The 20,131-nt window shown below is 41.0% G+C and overlaps 1 protein-coding gene across 1 annotated transcript; it reads right to left on the reverse strand.

Annotated features, from left to right (window-relative positions):
* Positions 1-6,554: 6,554 nt before the first annotated feature.
* Positions 6,555-8,009, reverse strand: LOC139465120 (uncharacterized protein DR_0269-like). The gene is made up of 2 exons (XM_071246808.1): positions 7,961-8,009; positions 6,555-6,877 (listed from the first exon to the last, which is right to left on the reverse strand). The coding sequence occupies exons 1-2, from the start codon at positions 8,007-8,009 to the stop codon at positions 6,555-6,557; spliced, it is 372 nt and encodes a 123-aa protein (XP_071102909.1).
* Between the last annotated feature and the right edge of the window lie 12,122 nt (positions 8,010-20,131).

A 20,131-nucleotide genomic window follows, 5' to 3' on the forward strand; every position in this document is an offset into this window, starting at 1 on the left:
CAGAAAAATACCTTTCCATTATTGCTGAAACAAAATATCGAAATGTTATAATAAGGCTTAGAGCCGATCTACTAAGACTTAAGGTAAACGAAGGTAGATGGACTGATATTGATTTACGTTTACGGCTTTGCCCTGTATGTGAATCAAGTATAGAGAATGAATATCATTTTACTTTAAAATGTGAATATTACAACGATATTAGTCAACTGTACTTACCAACAACTATTTGCCATAATCCAAATATGCATAAATTTAAAATGCTGCTGTCATCCTTATGTAAACAATTACTTGGAAAACTATGTAAATACCTGTATTACAGCTATGAATGAAGACGTAATTATGAAAAGCCTGTAAATCTGTAAATGTTTACCTGACATTACTTTTTTTCGTGTGCCACGCTATTTCAAATGTATGTATTGTATATGGGCCAGTGGCCTTAGTACAAATAAAAGACTTCACTATATAGACTCCATACTGACCCCAGCATATATTACATCAAATATTCACTTCCATTCAACTCTCACCCCCTTCTCAGCCAATGCTCAGTCACTTTTCAACTCTTTAATAAGGAGAGTGAAAGGTTATTGACCTTATACACAACTTTATTTCGAGGAACATATATGTTAAAATGGGTCCGATACAGCATGTTGCGATATCATTGTAATGCGACACTTTTCAGCTATTGAAGAATGCCTGAACAATAAGACTGGTGCAGCTGTTGTCTGTGGCCTTAGAAAATTCGGTAACATTAACCAATACAGAAAATCAATCTTATTCTAGACTCTGCACCGGGCATATACCACTGTATACGGTAAATATATCACTGTGCTGGTAATATATCACTGTACAATGTAAATATATCAAAGTCATATATCTCTGTACATGGTAAATATATCACTGTACTGGCAATATATCACTGTACAATGTAAATATATCAAAGACATATATCTCTGTACATGGTAAATATATTACTGTACTGGTAATATATCACTGTACAATGTAAATACTGTATATCAAAGTCATATATCTCTGTACATGGTAAATATATCACTGTACTGGTAATATATCACTGTACAATGTAAATATATCAAAGTCATATATCTCTGTACATGGTAAATATATCACTGTACTGGCAATATATCACTGTACAATGTAAATATATCAAAGTCATATATCTCTGTACATGGTAAATATATCACTGTACTGGTAATATATCACTGTACAATGTAAATATATCAAAGTCATATATCTCTGTACACGGTAAATATATCACTGTACTGGCAATATATCACTGTACAAAGTAAATACTGTATATCAAAGTCATATATCTCTGTACATGGTAAATATATTACTATTCAATGTAAATATATCAAAGTCATATATCTCTGTACACGGTAAATATATCACTGTACTGGTAATATATCACTGTACAATGTAAATATATCAAAGTCATATATCTCTGTACATGGTAAATATATTACTATTCAATGTAAATATATCAAAGTCAGATATCTCTGTACACAGTAAATATATCACTGTACTGGCAATATATCACTGTACAATGTAAATATATCAAAGTCATATATCTCTGTACATGGTAAATATATCACTATTCAATGTAAATATATCAAAGTCATATATCTCTGTACACAGTAAATATATTACTGTACTGGCAATATATCACTGTACAATGTAAATATATCAAAGTCATATATCTCTGTACATGGTAAATATATCACTGTACTGGTAATATATCACTGTACAATGTAAATATATCAAAGTCATATATCTCTGTACATGGTAAATATATTACTATTCAATGTAAATATATCAAAGTCAGATATCTCTGTACACAGTAAATATATCACTGTACTGGCAATATATCACTGTACAATGTAAATATATCAAAGTCATATATCTCTGTACATGGTAAATATATTACTATTCAATGTAAATATATCAAAGTCAGATATCTCTGTACACAGTAAATGTATCACTGTACTGGCAATATATCACTGTACAATGTAAATATATCAAAGTCATATATCTCTGTACATGGTAAATATATTACTATTCAATGTAAATATATCAAAGTCAGATATCTCTGTACACAGTAAATATATCACTGTACTGGCAATATATCACTGTACAATGTAAATATATCAAAGTCATATATCTCTGTACATGGTAAATATATTACTATTCAATGTAAATATATCAAAGCCATATATCTCTGTACACAGTAAATATATTACTGTACTGGCAATATATCACTGTACAATGTAAATATATCAAAGTCATATATCTCTGTACATGGTAAATATATTACTATTCAATGTAAATATATCAAAGTCAGATATCTCTGTACACAGTAAATATATCACTGTACTGGCAATATATCACTGTACAATGTAAATATATCAAAGTCATATATCTCTGTACATGGTAAATATATTACTATTCAATGTAAATATATCAAAGTCATATATCTCTGTACACAGTAAATATATTACTGTACTGGCAATATATCACTGTACAATGTAAATATATCAAAGTCATATATCTCTGTACATGGTAAATATATCACTGTACTGGTAATATATCACTGTACAATGTAAATATATCAAAGTCATATATCTCTGTACATGGTAAATATATCACTGTACTGGCAATATATCACTGTACATTGTAAATATATCAAAGTCATATATCTCTGTACACGGTAAATATAGCACTATGCGCTGTAATATATCACTGTGCATTATAAATCGTCTGTGACATGTTTTATGTATTGGAGGAAACACGCTTACGCGGTTTTGGTAGACAGAGCATGCCCTGGGGAAAGGGAAAAACCAAGGGGGCGAAGCCCCCACGGTTTCTCCCAACACCCAGGGCATGCTCTGTCACTAATATACTTAAAACAACATTTATCAACATTTTTATGTTTCGAACATACTTTCCATGAACCTTAGGAAACGCGCGTAAAATATCTGTTGCTGGCGTACGGATCTTGAAAAGGACATTCTAAAAACCAGCGTGGCCTATCAACACCTCTGTGGCCTCGTGGTACACTCACCGGTCTACAGATATGAAGGTTGCGAGTTCGATCCTGGGGAATATTAAGAAAACATTTGGGGGTGGGGGGTAGCCCAGTGGTAAGAGCGTTCGCCAAAGACCCGGGTTCGAGTCCCAACATGGGTACAATGTGTGAAACCCATTTGTGGTGTCCCCCGCCGTGATATTGCTGGAATATTGCTAAAAGCGGCGTAAAACCATACTCACTTCTATTCGAGGTGAAGTAGCATTGACACATGGTCGGTGCTGCCAAATGGCTTACAGGTGACTGTTGATGAGATCAGAGTCCTAGTCGTATTGATCACATCGTAAATACCTGGTGTCGCCATGTGTACTCCTCTGAAGAAACATGTTCCTATGTCCACTACTTACAGTGGTCATCAATGCTCTCAGTTGTGCAGCTGCCATTTTTGTTGAAGCATGTTGAACAGAAGGTTTCTTGTACAGCGTTCATCATAAACTATGATCACTCAGTTTCATATGAGGGCCAGTCACTCATTTACAAAAGAAGAGGAAATTAACAATTTGTACTTCCATTTTAAAAAGGTGGCAGTCAATTTGAAATTGCTAAAAGAGCACTGGCTAATGTTATTTCAAAGTATAATACAATGTAAAAGGCAACATTCAAATAGTCTATTCAGAACTATCGGTTGATGTTTGTTTAAATTATTGGGGGGGGGCACGGGTGGCCCCAGACGTCAGAGTTGCGTCCCTTGGACACACCAGAAACCTATGAATGTGGGTTCGATTCCCGGTTCGCCCCGATTATGTATCTAGGTTTGTCAGCACCATACCCGTGCTCGTGGGTTTCGCCGAAGTGGTAAACGTCGGAGACCTGCATCACTTCGGGATTTCCTCCCACATGAAGCTAAGACGCCGTGATACAACTGGAATAATGTTAAAGGCGGCGTTAAAACCGAACTCACTCATAGTTTTGAGGCGAAAAGGGCCTTTTCGAAGGCTTATGGGTTGTTGATACTTATGTAGGGACCCGTGAAGATCCGGGGTAGAATAAGTCTTAAGCAACCCATGCTTGCCGTAAAATGCGACTATGCTCGTCGTAAGAGGCGAATAACGGGATCGGGTGGTCAGGCTCACTGACTTGGTTGAGGCACGTCATCGTATCCCAATTGCGTGGATCGAAGCTCATGATGTCAATCACTGGATTGTCTGATCCAGACTCTATTATTAACAGACCGCCGTCATATAGCTGGAATATTGCGAGTGCGGCGTTAAATAACAAACAAACAAACAAACAAATCGTTGAACGAATGAAACTGTTTGCCTAGTATGTCTTGGCCAATAAATAGAGGAATGCATGATTTTAAAACTCTGCGAGCGGGTGATCCTATTTATCCAGGGTTAATGTTTTCCTTTGAAGACGACTGCAATGAAGGTGGATAATCCTATGGAGCCTGATCATCCTCGTCAGATGTCTTTTGCATGACCCATACTCGATTTATTACAGGGTGCCATCATATAGACTGAATATTACTGACTCTTGCGTCAAACAACAAACTGTTTGATTTATTAATTTCAGTTAACATTCCGTCCCAAAATGACAAAGGTGACCGAAACGGACATAAAATCGTCAAATAAATACTCCTTCAAAATCCAGTTTACCAGCGCTATCTTCACCTCTCAGTGGTTGATGCGATGGCCTGACAAAAATAAAGGTAAATGTATGCTCTAATTCAGGACTTTCAAGAATGGGTACTGTGGGTATTCTAGTTTTATTCAGACGTGTTGGCGATAAACAAGGGAGATAACTCTGTCAAGCTTGTTTTTGTCAACGCTGTTTCGGTAGGCTGGAAGACAATCCAACGAAATGATGAGACACGTGGTAGTCGTTATCGATTAAGATATTACTCCTCCGGGCCTTTAGAAAATGTTATGTACTTAGACAATAGAAACAAATCTATTTGTAATAAATAATGATGTGTTTGAAGGCAGCAGAATCGTTGTGTGTTAGGAAAGTTGCATGCCAGAAAGTCGAATCCCAATTTCAACCCGATTATGCTCCTGGGTATCGTCGAAGTGGTAAATGCCTAAGACCTGCATCACTTCGGGCATTCCTCCCACGTCAAGCTGGCGTACCTTGAAATAACTGAACTGCCGCTCAATTTGAACCAAACTCACTCATTTACTCAATGGCGAATATAAGAATGTGAATATGACGAATATACTCCCTTATTCTCAACCCTTCCCTCCCTGATCCTCAACCCTCCCCTCCCTGATCCTAAACCTCCCCTCCCTGATCCTCAACCCTCCCCTCCCTGATCCTCAAGCCACCCCTCCCTGATCTTCACCCATCCCCTCCTTGATTCTCAACGCTCCCCTCCCTGATCCTCTACCTTCCCCACCCCTCCCTGATCCTGAACCCATCCCTCCCTGATCCTGAACCCTCTCCTCCCTGATCCTCAACCCTCTCCTCCCTGATCCTTAACCCTCCCATCCCTGATCCTCAACCCTCCCCTCCCTGATCCTCAACCCTCTGCTCCCTGACCCTCAAGCCTCTCCTTACTGACCCTTAACCCTCCCCTCCCTGATCTTCAACCCTCCCCTCCCTGATCCTCAACCCTCTCCTCCCTGATCCTTAACCCTCCCCTCCCTGATCCTCAACCCTCTGCTCCCTGACCCTCAAGCCTCTCCTTACTGACCCTTAACCCTCCCCTCCCTGATCCTCAACCCTCCCCTCCCTGATCCTCAACCCTCTCCTCCCTGATCCTTAACTCTCCCCTCCCTGATCCTCAACCCTCCCCTTCCTGATCCTCAACCCATCCCTCCCTGATCCTCAACCCTCCCCTCCCTGATCCTCAACCCTCCCCTCCCTGACCCTCAACCCTCCCCTTCCTGACCCTTAACCTCCCCCCTTCCTGATCCTCAACCCTCCCCTGCCTGATCCTCAACCCTCCCTCCCTGATCCTTAACCTCCCAACCCTGATCCTCAACCCTCCCCTCCCTGATCCTCAACCCTCCCCTTCCTGATCTTCAACCCTCCCCTCCCTGATCCTCAACCCTCCCCTCCCTGATCCTTAACTCTCCCCTCCCTGATCCCCAACCCTCCCCTCCCTGATCTTCACCCCTCCCCTCCCTGATTCTCAACGCTCCCCTCCCTGATCCTCAACCTTCCCAACCCCTCCCAGATCCTGAACCCATCCCTCCCTGATCCTCAACCCTCCCCTTCCTGATCCTCAACCCTCCCCTTCCTGATCCTCAACCCATCCCTCCCTGATCCTCAACCCTCCCCTCCCTGATCTTCAATCCTCCCCTTCCTGACCCTCAACCCTCCCCTTCCTGACCCTTAACCTCCCCCCTTCCTGATCCTCAACCCTCCCCTGCCTGATCCTCAACCCTCCCCTTCCTGATCCTTAACCTCCCATTCCTGATCCTTAACCTCCCAACCCTGATCCTCAACCCTCCCCTCCCTGATCCTCAACCCTCCCCTCCCTGATCCTCAACCCTCCCCTTCCTGATCCTTAACCCTCCCCTTCCTGACCCTTAACCCTTGCCTCCCTGATCCTGAACCCTCCCCTTCCTGATCCTGAACCCTCCCCTCCCTGAACCTCAACCCTCTCCTCCCTGATCCTTAACCCTCGCCTCCCTGATCCTGAACCCTCCCCTTCCTGATCCTGAACCCTCCCCTCCCTGACCCTCAATCGTCCCCTCCCTGACCCTGAACCCTCCCCTCCCTGAACCTCAACCCTCTCCTCCCTGATCCTTAACCCTCGCCTCCCTGATCCTGAACCCTCCCCTTCCTGATCCTGAACCCTCCCCTCCCTGACCCTCAATCGTCCCCTTCCTGATCCTCAACCCTCCCCTCCCTGAACCTCAACCCTCTCCTCCCTGATCCTTAACCCTCGCCTCCCTGATCCTGAACCCTCCCCTTCCTGATCCTGAACCCTCCCCTCCCTGACCCTCAATCGTCCCCTCCCTGACCCTCAATCGTCCCCTCCCTGACCCTCAACCCTCCCCTCCCTGACCCTTAACCCACCCCTCCCTGATCCTCAATCCTCCCCTTCCTGATCCTCAACCCTCCCCTCCCTGATCCTCAATCCTCCCCTGCCTGATCCTCAACCCTCCCCTCACTGATCCTCAAGCCACCCATCCCTGACCCTTAACTCTCCCCTTCCTGACCCTTACACACACCCCTTCCTGATCCCCAACCCTCCCCTTCCTGATCCTCAACCCTCCCCTCCCTGACCCTTAACCCTCCCCTCCCTGATCCTCAACCCTCCCCTTCCTGATCCTGAACCCTCCCCTTCCTGACCCTTAACCCTCCCCTCACTGATCCTCAACCCACCCCTCCCTGATCCTCAACCCTCCCCTCCCTGATCCTCAACCCTCTCCTCCCTGACCCTTAACCCTCCCCTCCCTGATCCTCAATCCTCCCCTTCCTGACCCTTACACACACCCCTTCCTGATCCTCAACCCTCTCCTCCCTGATCCTCAACCCTCCCCACCTCGAGCCCCACCCTTTCAATCCCCTCACTGAACCCCACCCCGAAACTCACCCTTTCCCTCCCCTCAATGAACCCCACCCTGAACCCCTCCCTTTACCTCCCCTCACTGAACCCCACCCATCCCTGCCTACCCTTGCCTTCCTTATCCGACCCCTGAAGATCCCGGTAGAGAAAAAGGTCTTCAGCAACCCATGCTTGCTGAAGAGGCGACTGTGTTTATCGTAAGAGGCGACTAACGGGATCGGGTCCAAATTTAGAAGACCGATGCTCATGATGTCAATCACTGGATTATTCGGTCCAGACTTGATTATTTACAGACCGTCGTCATACAGCTGGAATATTGCTGAGTGCGGCGTTAAACAGCAAACAAACAAACCTTTCCTTTTCCGAACCCCACCTTTCCCTTCCACCCCGAAACTCACCCCATTCCCTCCCCTGATTGAACCACAGCCCACCGTTCCCCTCCCCCATCCGAACCTCACCTTCCCCTCCCCTCCCTAAACCTCACCCGGCCCCCTCCCTACACGCCCATTCGCTTAGGCAGACAGCGTTGAATGGGATAGTATTACTTACCCGAGGTGAATAGACACACAGATTACTCGCCCAGTAATTCAATGAAGCCATTATTTCTAATTGCAGAGAGTAGGGAGAACCTGCAACAACGTGTTTTATTCGAGGTGATTGTCCCGCTGGTAGTCACCGTGCCATCTGTCCACATGTAAGGTGGCGCGCTACTGCGCGAGCGAAATCGCGCTCAAAGTATCGCAGATGGCGTGATGGTTCATCTTTTGTTTGCCCCGTCTTCCTCGAACGTGCATTAGAGCTGACTGGTATTGTGATGTACATATAACACCGCACGTACAAGAGGAGGCAACATCAATTTCATAAGGTCACGGAGAAAGATAGTGCTAACCTGACGAATACAAGGGATCCAAGCTTCTTGTGCGATCTCTTAATCAAAACTCGCATCTGGCGGGAAAAAGCGCCTAATTACCGCTTAACACACGACAACCTTATACAACAACGGTTATAATCATATTTGCCATAGAAACAGTAATATCTTGTATTGTATTATTCCATAACCCTCTCTCTGCAGTAGGGTTTCATATTTGACTTTGACAGTCGATACTTTGTGTACTTTTCTGTTCTAAGGGGGAGGGTCGCAGATTTAATTGATATAATTCCATTATGGATATGTTGTTGTTACTGTTTAGTTGTTGTTGTTGTTGTTGTTGTTGTTGTTGTTGTTGTTTAAAGTAAAAAGTCGGGCGTGTTTGGTGGTAGCTAAAACTAAAAACAACAAGAAATGTTTATTCGATGGTAAGGTATATAATATGAGTTTCACGGTTGTGTTTTGTTGCCTGTTTTCAGCCAAGTTCCGTTTTCATAACGTTTGTAATTTGTAAAATCCAACTTTGAAGTGTGTACCTTCTTTGCCCGGCATCTTATCAAAGGGAAAGGGAGAAAAATAAATATATTGAGGAGAATTTGATTTTATCTTATGTTTCATTTACAATTGAAAATATCTATAGCGATATCCAAAAATGTAACTTGCTGGCGCTTACTAAGCTCTCAACACATTCTTCTACATGGTTTTATGTCTTAAAATATAATATTCTTTAAGAATTTCAAAAAATTGAAAAAATACACAACTGCTATTTTTGAAAGTAAATAAATTTGCATTTTTTTCGGCACACATTTCAAACAGGGTAGGGATGATCTGGTTGCACATTCATTCCTTACCCCAGGATTCATTGAACTAATTTGTTTTTACACAAAATTACCCAGCCACAGATTACATTTGAAAAACTGTTGCAGGAATGAGTGGTGGTTAAATAGACAATCAAATGTAACAACAGTTCTTTCAATTTTCAGTTTCCGAAAACAAAACTCGGTGTACTTTCTTCTACCACTCAGTTTAGTATATATATGTGTGACGCGGTACATAACCTGTGTATATACCCATGCATATCAATTATAAAGTAATGCCGGCTTATGAAACACAATAAGACAATGAATACATAAAACATAAGTAGGATGTTGTTCGTGTCCTGGCAAACAATATTATACAGTGTATTATACATAATGCGTTAATATAATCATTATGAATTAAATAAATGTTTTTTGTTTATACAGTTTATAAAGTGTGGCTGCTGATGAGACTTGTAGATCTTCTGACTTTAAAATGATTATATTACATAAATAGGTTTGTTTAAATCAGTCACATTTGAAAAGGTGGGATTTAATAACATACAATATCTAAAAGGTGCGATTCTGAAATCTTCACAGGGACATGGTATTTAGAAAATGTAATTCATCTTCAATAATTCTGTTACTAAAATGTCTAAAACAAAGGGACAAATTTCTGTCTAGAAGATATAGGTAGGTGATTTGTCAAAACGACAAGTGTTTGGGGGGCAAGGAGTAAAGATCCACATCTAAAATTCATATAAAGCTAAAATTCGGAGGTGGGCCCTATATTTCCCATTGAAAACATAACACTGATCCACATGTTATGTCTGAAATTGCCTGTATGTTCTAAGTTATTGTCATTTATAATATCATTTCCGTCATCCATAATTAGAGACAATGGGTTTTGAATCTCTTGAATCATATTTGCCGTGACTGCCAATTAAGCTGGGAAAGAGTCTCCCTTTAAGTACACGGGGACAGATTAGAAGTGATCTCCGTGTCATCCATAATCTCAAATGAAACATAAAAACCTGTCAAAGCAAACCTGTCAAGGCAAATGTGATTCCAATGTACCACGTGACTTTTCGGCCCGCCCCTTTCTGCTCGAGGTGACAAAAATCGGGATCCGGTCCAGACGAGTTAACATTTATAATTTATTAATCATACAAAATAAAAAAGATAATATTACTGCGAGGGTAGTTTCAGGACGAGCGGGTCTTAAGAAATATTAAATTTGTCTTTGACAAGTATTTTTCAGTGATAGGTTATGACGTCATAATCTACTGTTATCGTTATATTATGCCATTATGAACAAAATCACAAGCACATGTCAGCGCAGCCGTGCCTCTTGAATTGCTGAGCTCTCCTCCTAGATCACGCAGCCATGCTATAATCCAAATGAAATAACTTTCAAAGCGTCCTAACACCCACCTCACTAACTAAATATTCAGAAGACTCGCTGACTTGGTTGATGCATGTCATCGATCCCAATTGCGTGGAGACCCGTGAATTTCAGGGGTAGAATTGGTCTTCAGCAACCCATGCTTGCCGTAAAAGGCGGCGATGCTTGTCGTAAGAGGCGACTAACAGGATCGGGTGGTCAAGATCGCTGACTTGGTTGATGCATGTCATCGATCCAAATTGCGTAGATCGATGCTCATGATTTTAATCACTGAATTGTCTGGTCCAGACTCAATTATTTACAAAACGCCGTCTTATAGCTGGAATATTGCTAAGTGCGGCGTAAGACAACAAATAAACAAACAAGCAATTGCATGGATCTATGCTCATGATGTCTATCACTGGATTGTCTGGTCCAGACTCGATTATTTACAGACTGCCGTCATATAGCTGGAATATTGCTGAGTGCGGCGTTAAAAAACAAAAAAACAAAATACTCAGAAGCCGAATGCTATGTAAACGCTATGAATGTATACTCCCAGCTACACACATTTTCAAAACCTAATTTCTGTGATCTCAAATATTTATTTTTATTTGTGATAAAGTTCGAAATGTACTTTTCAACTGTATTGTATACGGCTTTTATCTACTGAGCGAGGCGTGGGCTTAAGTCAGTAGAGTTGTCATCAATATTCCAGCTATGGGATGGAGGTCTGTTGGTGGTCGTGACAGGACCAGACAAACCTGTGATTATTATTAAAAGCGATAAAACCCTTTCCATGCTCAAAAGAATTATCTGCTAAAAGCTGAGTTGATAGACTAAGTGTATTATTCCGGCTTTATCATGAGCCCGTGTTTATGAATAACTATAAATTAGTAATGATACCAGGCGTTCGCGAAAAGGTGGTCACGTCACAAACACATGCAAATGCAAGTCAAGTGTTCACCTAAAAAAACACGGGAACATATGGCACATGTCAAAATAGGGAATTGCATCGGACATCATTCTTGTCACTGATGCGTCAAATTTGGAAATGCCGTCCCCATGTCCACCACAAAGGATTTGTAACCTTGATCAAACAACTTCTGAGCAGGAGTCGTATGACGCTCTTTGAAATCTTGGTAGAATGAGCATGCTCGATTGTATCTCAAAAGTTGTGAAATGTAAACAACAAAGGCTGGAGCTGCTGGAATATTGCTGGACATGAAGGGAAAGTTGATTTTTGGAAAGTTGAAATCATCCCTCTTGTCATACAGTCTTGTGGAGAGTGTTTTGTCACTCGAAATCTTTATGCAAAGATCTGAAACAGATGATGCGGTCCAACTGGTCTCCTTTATGTCTAGTTCAGGGGGGTAAATCAGTGGAAAGGGAATTGGCTTTTTTGTGGTTTTGAAAAAGATATCAGATCATCGATATACCTGAATCCAGAGTTAAACTTCTTGGCCAAATTACCTTTGACTTTGCCAATCCAGCAGAAACGTACAAGTCGTCGGTATAGGATGACATCATATCAACCAAGCTACGGAGCTGACCACTCTGTCCGTTGTGATGCCTCGTACGACATGCATGGTTTCCTGGGGACCAGTTCTAACCCGGAATCTTCACGGGAGCGACACAGTATTTATATCTCCACGTTGGAACAAGAGGGTCGTTACTTTCACTCGGATAAAACAAATCAAAAGAAGGATTGCACTATATTCACTGTTACACTGAATCACCCATGTACGATTTTATTTGTAATAAATATGAAAACGGGCCTCGGTGGAGCGAAACACAGAGGACTGAAAAACTACACAGATAGGTTCCACACGTGGATTCAGCGAGGTGAAGTCCCCCCACCACCACACACACACACACACACACACACACACACACACACACATACACACCACACACAAATAAACATAAACACACACGTTGACGTATACTATTGAAGACTTGAAAACATATTTATTTAGTGACATGCTTTTCAACCAAAAATAACAACTATTTGACAAAATTGGGGCTTACGACTAATATTTCCCTAAATGGATTTTTAAAATTAATTTTAACATTAAATTTTTATTTGAAGTGTACCGCCTCACTTATTTCAAAAAAGCCTTTTTAAAATAAGCTGTGCACTCCTTCATTCAAAATAGCTACAATCTCGCCTGGGTTTTAAGAGTGTATACACTGATGTTAAGCTTTGCAATGATTCTCCCACAACTCTGGCCACCTAAACATACCACACGTGACAGACTTTGAGTCAATTTGTCAGCAGAAGTAAAACGATACATTGTATGCTCAACCATGTCGCCTCTCGGAGATTCAAGTCTCAAGTAGGCGTCAAGCCAATAGACATCTTTCATCTCACGTTGCATCGAACGCTGCAGCACGTTTGATATGTCTGTCAACACCGTTATTTATCGTTATAATACTATTTAGGAGACAGCTGGTCACGCGAAGGGTTGTCATCAGCCAATCACAGCTTGGGGTCACTGGTCAGTTTTATTGCCTTCAGTGGCTCAAATATTGTCACAACCATTTGACGATTTCGGGCAGTCGTAATTGATTTGTGAGTAACCTCGCATGATCCATGACAATAGCATTTAAGGACGAAAAGTCAATATTCTGGAAGCTTTTCTTTTAAGTTTTTCTATTTTTTTATCATTCGAAAACAAAACGATCCACATGAAGTGCAACGAGCAGCGTTCACGTTCACAGCTCATTGTACATATGTACGTAAACAGTAGCAGCTTGGCAGCTGTCAATGGCTTGACACGTGACGGTGTTATCTGTTTTCCACACGAGAGCGTGGTCAATTGCACTTGTTAGCCAATAGCTGATAACAACCAGTCACGTGTGGAGGTAAGTGATATACGTCATATACCACACTGATTATGCAACTATATGGAGAATATTTGTAATTTCTTGTCAAAACATATGTTTATCTCATCTCGTTTGCTGAGAAAGTTTATATTGAAATGACTGACGCATCCACGAATGACACGAACTCTATCATTTCACAAGATGAGAAAAACATGGCATGTTACAAGAAGGGACAAATTTTTGATCCATAAAGAAATTATTGAGTGGTTTTTATTATCCTACACTGAATCATTGATTCAGACTGAAGGTAGTTCCGGTAAAAAATGTTATTTCGCTCAAGTGAGATACGGAGTTTATATTTTCAAATGAATACAGTCGTTTTACTACATAGATAATATATGCATAAATTCGCTTGTCAATCCTAATGGTAATGTATTTTTTATTCGCCACCAACCACGAGTAAATTAAACTCTATCATCAAAATGTAATCTGATATATAAGAAGATACCCTTTCGAATGATCAGCATATAATAAGCAGCATATCGAGATTATTATTTTTTAATATATAGAAACATATATCAAGACAGATCCTAAATAATACACGTGAGCATTTTAAAGAAAATTAGTTTAAGGTACAATTGAGGATGTTCTTTCTACCAAAATTTAAAGGAGCGTCATACGACCCTTGCTGAGGTGTTGTTTGATGAAGGTTACAACATTCAAGGCCTCAGTAAAGCTTTCAAAACGTTTAATGGCGGACATGTGAAGGGCATTTCAAAATTTGACGCTTCAGTGATAAAAATGATGTCCTATGCAATTCCCTATGTTGACCAACTGTTTTCGTGTTTTTTTCAGGTGAACAATTTGTCTTGCCTTTGCATGTGTTTGCGACGGTTGCCACCAATGGGGCAGGATATGATCACCTTTTCTCGAAAACCTGGTATCATCAATACTAATATTTGATAGTGATTCCTAATCACATGTTCATGATATATTCGGAAACGTACAATCGACTCTTCCGCTTTCGGCAAAGATTTGTTATGGGTGAGTGAGTTAGGTTTAACGCCGCTTTTAATATCATTCCAGTTATATCACGGCGTGTCAGCTTAATGTGGGAGGAAAGGCCGAAGTGATGCAGGTCTCCGACGTTTACCACTTCGGTGAAACCCACGAGCACGGGTATGGTGCTGACAAACCTAGAAACATAATCGGGGCGAACCGGGATTCGAACCCACAATCATAGGTTTCTGGCATGCCCAAGGGACGCAACTCTGCACAGCGAATAGCGGCGCCTTAGACGACTGGGCCACCCGTGTCCCACAGATTTGATATGAATAAGGAAAATGTTTTGTCGCTTTCATTAAACGCAAATATATTTAATCCGCCATACAGTACTCCCGATCTTACACTATTAACACACTTGATTACGTTACTCTTGACAAAGTCCGAAAGAATCATAGTGTCAGCTCAAATAGAGCAAGGCCGCCACCGTGGTCTAGTGGTTCAACGTCTGCCCAGAGAGTGGAAGGTTGGCGGTTCGATTTCCGACCGCGTCATACAAAAGACGTTAAACACTGGTACTTGTTTTTACCATGACTGTCTTTACAACAATGACTGGTCGGCTCGGAGTCAGTATAATGTGTCTCCTTGGGATATCCATGTTAAAATCGCGGTATGATATCTCAGTGCGTTTGCACTGTAAAACCGGCCCGGAGACGCACAAGCAGACGGATACACACGTGCGCGTGCGCATATACGTCACTATACAAATGCAGTAATCTTGAACGCTACAATATACGTCAGATTCATTGTCTGACTAAACAGAGGTAGGATTCAGTGTCTGATCATAAAGAGGTCGTAATATAGAGAGGTCCGGTCATAAGTACATAGATCTGATATTACAGTTTCCGATCACATAGGCCGGGCTGTCTTGTGTAAGTTAGTGCACATGTTTGGTTAGACTTCAATGATCGAATAATGCAGAGATGAAAGAGGTCAAAATGAACAGACTCCGGATCTTTTTTTGCTTGTAGTGGCAACATTATATACAGTATTAATACTGTAGAGGCGAGATCATGCATAGCCTTATAATTGTAGATGCGAGATTGAACCGAGTATTAGAACTGTACGGCGAGATTGAACCGAGTATTAGTACTGTACGGCAAGATTGAACCGAGTATTAGTGCTGTACCGAGAGATTAAACCGAGTATTAGAACTGTACGGCGAGATTGAACAAGTGAGTATTAGAACTGAACGGCGAGATTGAACAGAGCATTACACGGCATTAGAGGTCTTACTTTTTGCTCACTATACTGTAAAGACTTTGTCGAGCGATGCAGGATTTCTGCAATACGGAGGCAAGGAAAGCATACACTTGAAAATAGCATTTGGCCACTACAAACGTATTCCAAACTATCAAACCGTTACCATCGTCCTCGTCACAATATGAAAAGAACATATCGCAATGATTAATTAACGAAGATAGCTGCATGTTTATAAAGTGGAAACAGTCATTCCTCCGGTAAGGAATATTAATAACGGTAATGTCAAAATTGCACAAATGTAACATGCAGCTATCTTCGTTAATTAATAATTGCGTTATTTCATGATTCTGTCTCAAGTGGCGAGGACAGTCACCGAAACACTGCCAACTCAAGTACCCAAAACACAACTAATACATCATCATAGAATAACAATTCCTTTTTGGTTTGAGGTTCAAATTAAGCTGACACGCCGTCAGCTACTGCTATGTATAAAAGAAGAAAATTTCAACTTGCATTGTAAGTAGTGCACTTCTGATCCACAAGTATCTCACTAAACGATACTAGCATAATCTCTTTATATAAAACTGAGCTATTTTTGATCTCTCGTGTCTCATAGGCCAACCGGCCGGGTGGCATATTATATATTTTGTCTTGTACTTTGAATGTATGTATTTTTATACTGCGTGACACGCAAATAAAATATTATCTTATCTTTATCTTATCTTATCTTTATCTTATGACTGGAATACTGTTCAAAGTGACTTTAAACCAATCACTCACTTTGTTGGAACCCAGGAGCACGTGTATAGTGCTGACATACCTAGTAACATATGCTTTACTGAGACACATAACACTATCATGACGCGACAAATTGTATCCTTACTCTGGTGGTACATACAGGCTCATTGTGTTGAAGTGGTAATAGTTAGCAACAATTTTATTTCATAGAGAAAACAAAATTAATCGTTTTCCCCTTTAACCTGTTACCAATTGTGAAAATGTGTTGCTGATAAAGTCGTGGCTTGCAGATTGCCTGTGACAGACTTGATAGTACCACGTGACCTTTACAGCCTCGCTCTGGTGAGTCAAAGATGGAGAGGTGAGAGAGGATCATAAAATGATAAATTCCTGATAAGAGTGTTTGCAGTCCACTCAGACGCGTGGAGCGAGCAATATGTTGCTAAGAGAACAAATGGAATCACTCTCGAAATTGTCACCGAGTCATAACAACGTCATGACACTCCATCCCTGCCCGATCTTCAGATAGTCTCAGACCGACAAGGCCATTAAATGCTTATAACCGTGGAACTATCACCTACTAGACGGTAGCCCAGTCACTTCTGTGTGGCGACAACGGCCCCGGCAACCAACCAGTCTTACTATAATGCGGGAGGTTCATATCAGAATATTGCAAGATGGGGTGAAGCTCTCAGTCTCGCGGGCGACACAAATAAAAATTCATGTTCATTTATGTTATTCCTGCTTATAACTTTCAAAGGCACGAAAAAGTACCTGACATTTAAGTTTAGGTCACATAAGAAATATTGATTCTCGTCATCGCAAAAGTCTTTGATTTGTTTTACGTGTTCATTTCGTTTCCGATCCCATTCTTTAATTGAATTCAATGGCGAAGGTATTTCACATAAAGCGGTCGTATCGCGGAATGGTAGTGGTAGAGGTAGTGGTAGAGGTAGTGGTAGAGGTAGTGGTAGTGGTAGTGGTAGTGGTAGTGGTAGTGTCAGCAATATGACTTATATCACGAAGGTTCGTAAACAGCAATATCACAGTCATATATGCAGGTTGTCAGTCAGCAATATGACTTATATCACGAAGGTTCTTAGTCAGCAATATCACAGTCATATATGCAGGTTGTCAGTCAGCAATATGACTTATATCACGAAGGTTCTTAGTCAGCAATATCACAGTCATATATGCAGGTTGTCAGTCAGCAATATGACTTATATCACGAAGGTTCTTAGTCAGCAATATCACAGTCATATATGCAGGTTGTCAGTCAGCAATATGACGGTTATATCACGAAGGTTCTTGGTCAGCAACATGACAGTTACATCACGAAGCTTCTTAGTCAGCAATATGACTTGTATCATGACGGTTCTTTGTAAGCATTATCACAGCTATATATGAAGGTTCATAGTCAGCAATATCACAGTTATATCACGAAGAATTTTAGTCGGCAACAAGATAGTTATATATGAAGGTTATGAGTCAGCAATATGACTTATATTATATATATACTTAAGTGTGAAAGACCGTGTTTACCGAAGTTGAGAAACGTGATATTTTCATTGCAGTGTACATAGCAAGTGAAATGTTACTGCGCTGATATTTCACTGCTGTGTACTTAACGCCCCCCCCCCCCCCCCCCCGTCACTCGATGAGAGAAACATGATATTTCACTTGACACATGAACTATCCTCTAGATATCACGGAGGTTGTTGGTCAGCAATATCACAGTTATATCATGAAGGTTGTAAATCAGCAATATGACTTATACCATGAAGGTTCTCAGTCAGCAATATCAGTTATATCACGAAGGTTCTAAATCAGCAATATCAGCTATATCACGATGGTTCTTAGTCAGCAACATCACTGTTATTAATGAAGGTTCTTAGTCAGCAATATCCATCCCATGAAGCTGCATGAAGCTGGTTCTGGTGGCTACCAGGGTGATGCTGTTCGAATATTGCCCAAAGTGGCGTAAATTCTCATTCACTCACTCACTCACTCACTCACCAGGGCTGCAGATTGTGGTTATAGTCAGGGAGTATTTACGAACATGTTATCACTCATTTTGACAGTTTCGATATTCAGTATATTTATCATCATTTAGGTAGAGTAGTAGGTATTTTTAAAGAAATAATTTGGCCTTTCTGAAAATAATTCTGCGTAAAATATTGTTTCATGTGATTTCTAATTTAAATTTGTTCAGAAGATGCTGTCCCGAGGATGGCACATGTCGCATAAGCTCACAAATGTAATATTCATGTCAAAGGTAAGCGATAAGCGAGACGTACACATAGGGCTAGGGCTGTCATACATAATTTACTGCAGTAGAGTTAATTTACAAAACTATAAAGCTAGCATTCGATGAGTACATAACCCGTTAATATCCGTGTTAAAACTGGTTTTCAGCAAGCCATGATTGTTGTAAGATGCGGCTAAAGGGATTTGGTGGTCAGACTCGCTGACTTGGTTGATGCATATCGTCGTACTACAATTACGTAGATCAATGCTCAGTATTTCAATCACTGGACTGTCTAGTCCAGATTTGATTATTTACAGACCGCCGTCATATAGCTGGAATATTTCCGAGTTCGGCGGTAAACAACAAACAAACAACTAAATATATGAAAAGAAATAACGGGAATCTAGCTGAAGAGGATACAGTGCCTAATAAGGCATAGTTGTGAGTGAGTAAGTGAGTGAGTATGGTTTTACGCTGCTTTTAGCAATGTTCCAGCAATATCACGGCGGGGGACACCAGAAAATGGGTTTCACACATTTTTCCCATGTGGGAAATCGAACTCGGGGCTTCGGCGTTACGAGCCAACGCTTTAACCAGTAGGCTACCCCCCGCCCCAGAGTTATGGGTTTCGTATTTGTACCTAAGCAACTCAAAGTTATGGTGTGTTTTTAAAATGTTCATGCGCAATTATATGCAAGCAACTCAAAGTTATCTTCTTCATTTTTTCTTTTTTTTTTAACATTTCTGGTGTCCCCCGGAGTGATATTGCTGGAATATTGCTCAAAGCGGCGTAAAACCGTACTCACTCACTCACTCTTTTTTAAAATGTTCATGCGTATTTGTACGCAAGCAATTCAAAAACTGTTGGGTGATGGTGACTTAGTTTTCGTATTTTACCCAAATACGAAGTGTGTATGGAGCTCTTGTTACGAGCAGCAAATCTACCTGCTTTGGATATACACCGCATGGAGCTCAAAGCTCAGACAAGCCAACAAAAGGATCAAAGTTTGTTCATTGATTTAAAATGTTAAAATGCTATCGTTTCATAAACAAGCGTCACCTATGTTTATTTGTGCTGGAGTACCCCAGGTAACATTAACACAATTACACAAGTGATAGCTTCTCCTATCTGTAGTCTGAAATGTAGTCTGTTTTCACAACTGTTATAGTGGCGAACTTGTTTTGTGGTAGATAACTTTGCAAAGAATTGATTCTTGTCATTTCATATACTAGTAGTTATGACCACTGAGATACTATACACGTTTAGGTAATAAATTAATAAACAAATGCCAATGATAAAAAATAAAAACCGAATAAATGAATATTTTATAACTGTTGAGCTATGCGATTCTGAATTTGCCCACCGTCTTCAATGGCTAGCGTCCGGCGACAGTTGTTACGATTATTTGGCGATCTTTCTGTTATATTTCCCTGTCAGCA

Source organism: Haliotis cracherodii, unplaced genomic scaffold, assembly GCF_022045235.1.
Source record: "Haliotis cracherodii isolate W230 unplaced genomic scaffold, xgHalCrac1.p SCAF_17, whole genome shotgun sequence".
Taxonomy (NCBI): domain Eukaryota; kingdom Metazoa; phylum Mollusca; class Gastropoda; order Lepetellida; family Haliotidae; genus Haliotis; species Haliotis cracherodii.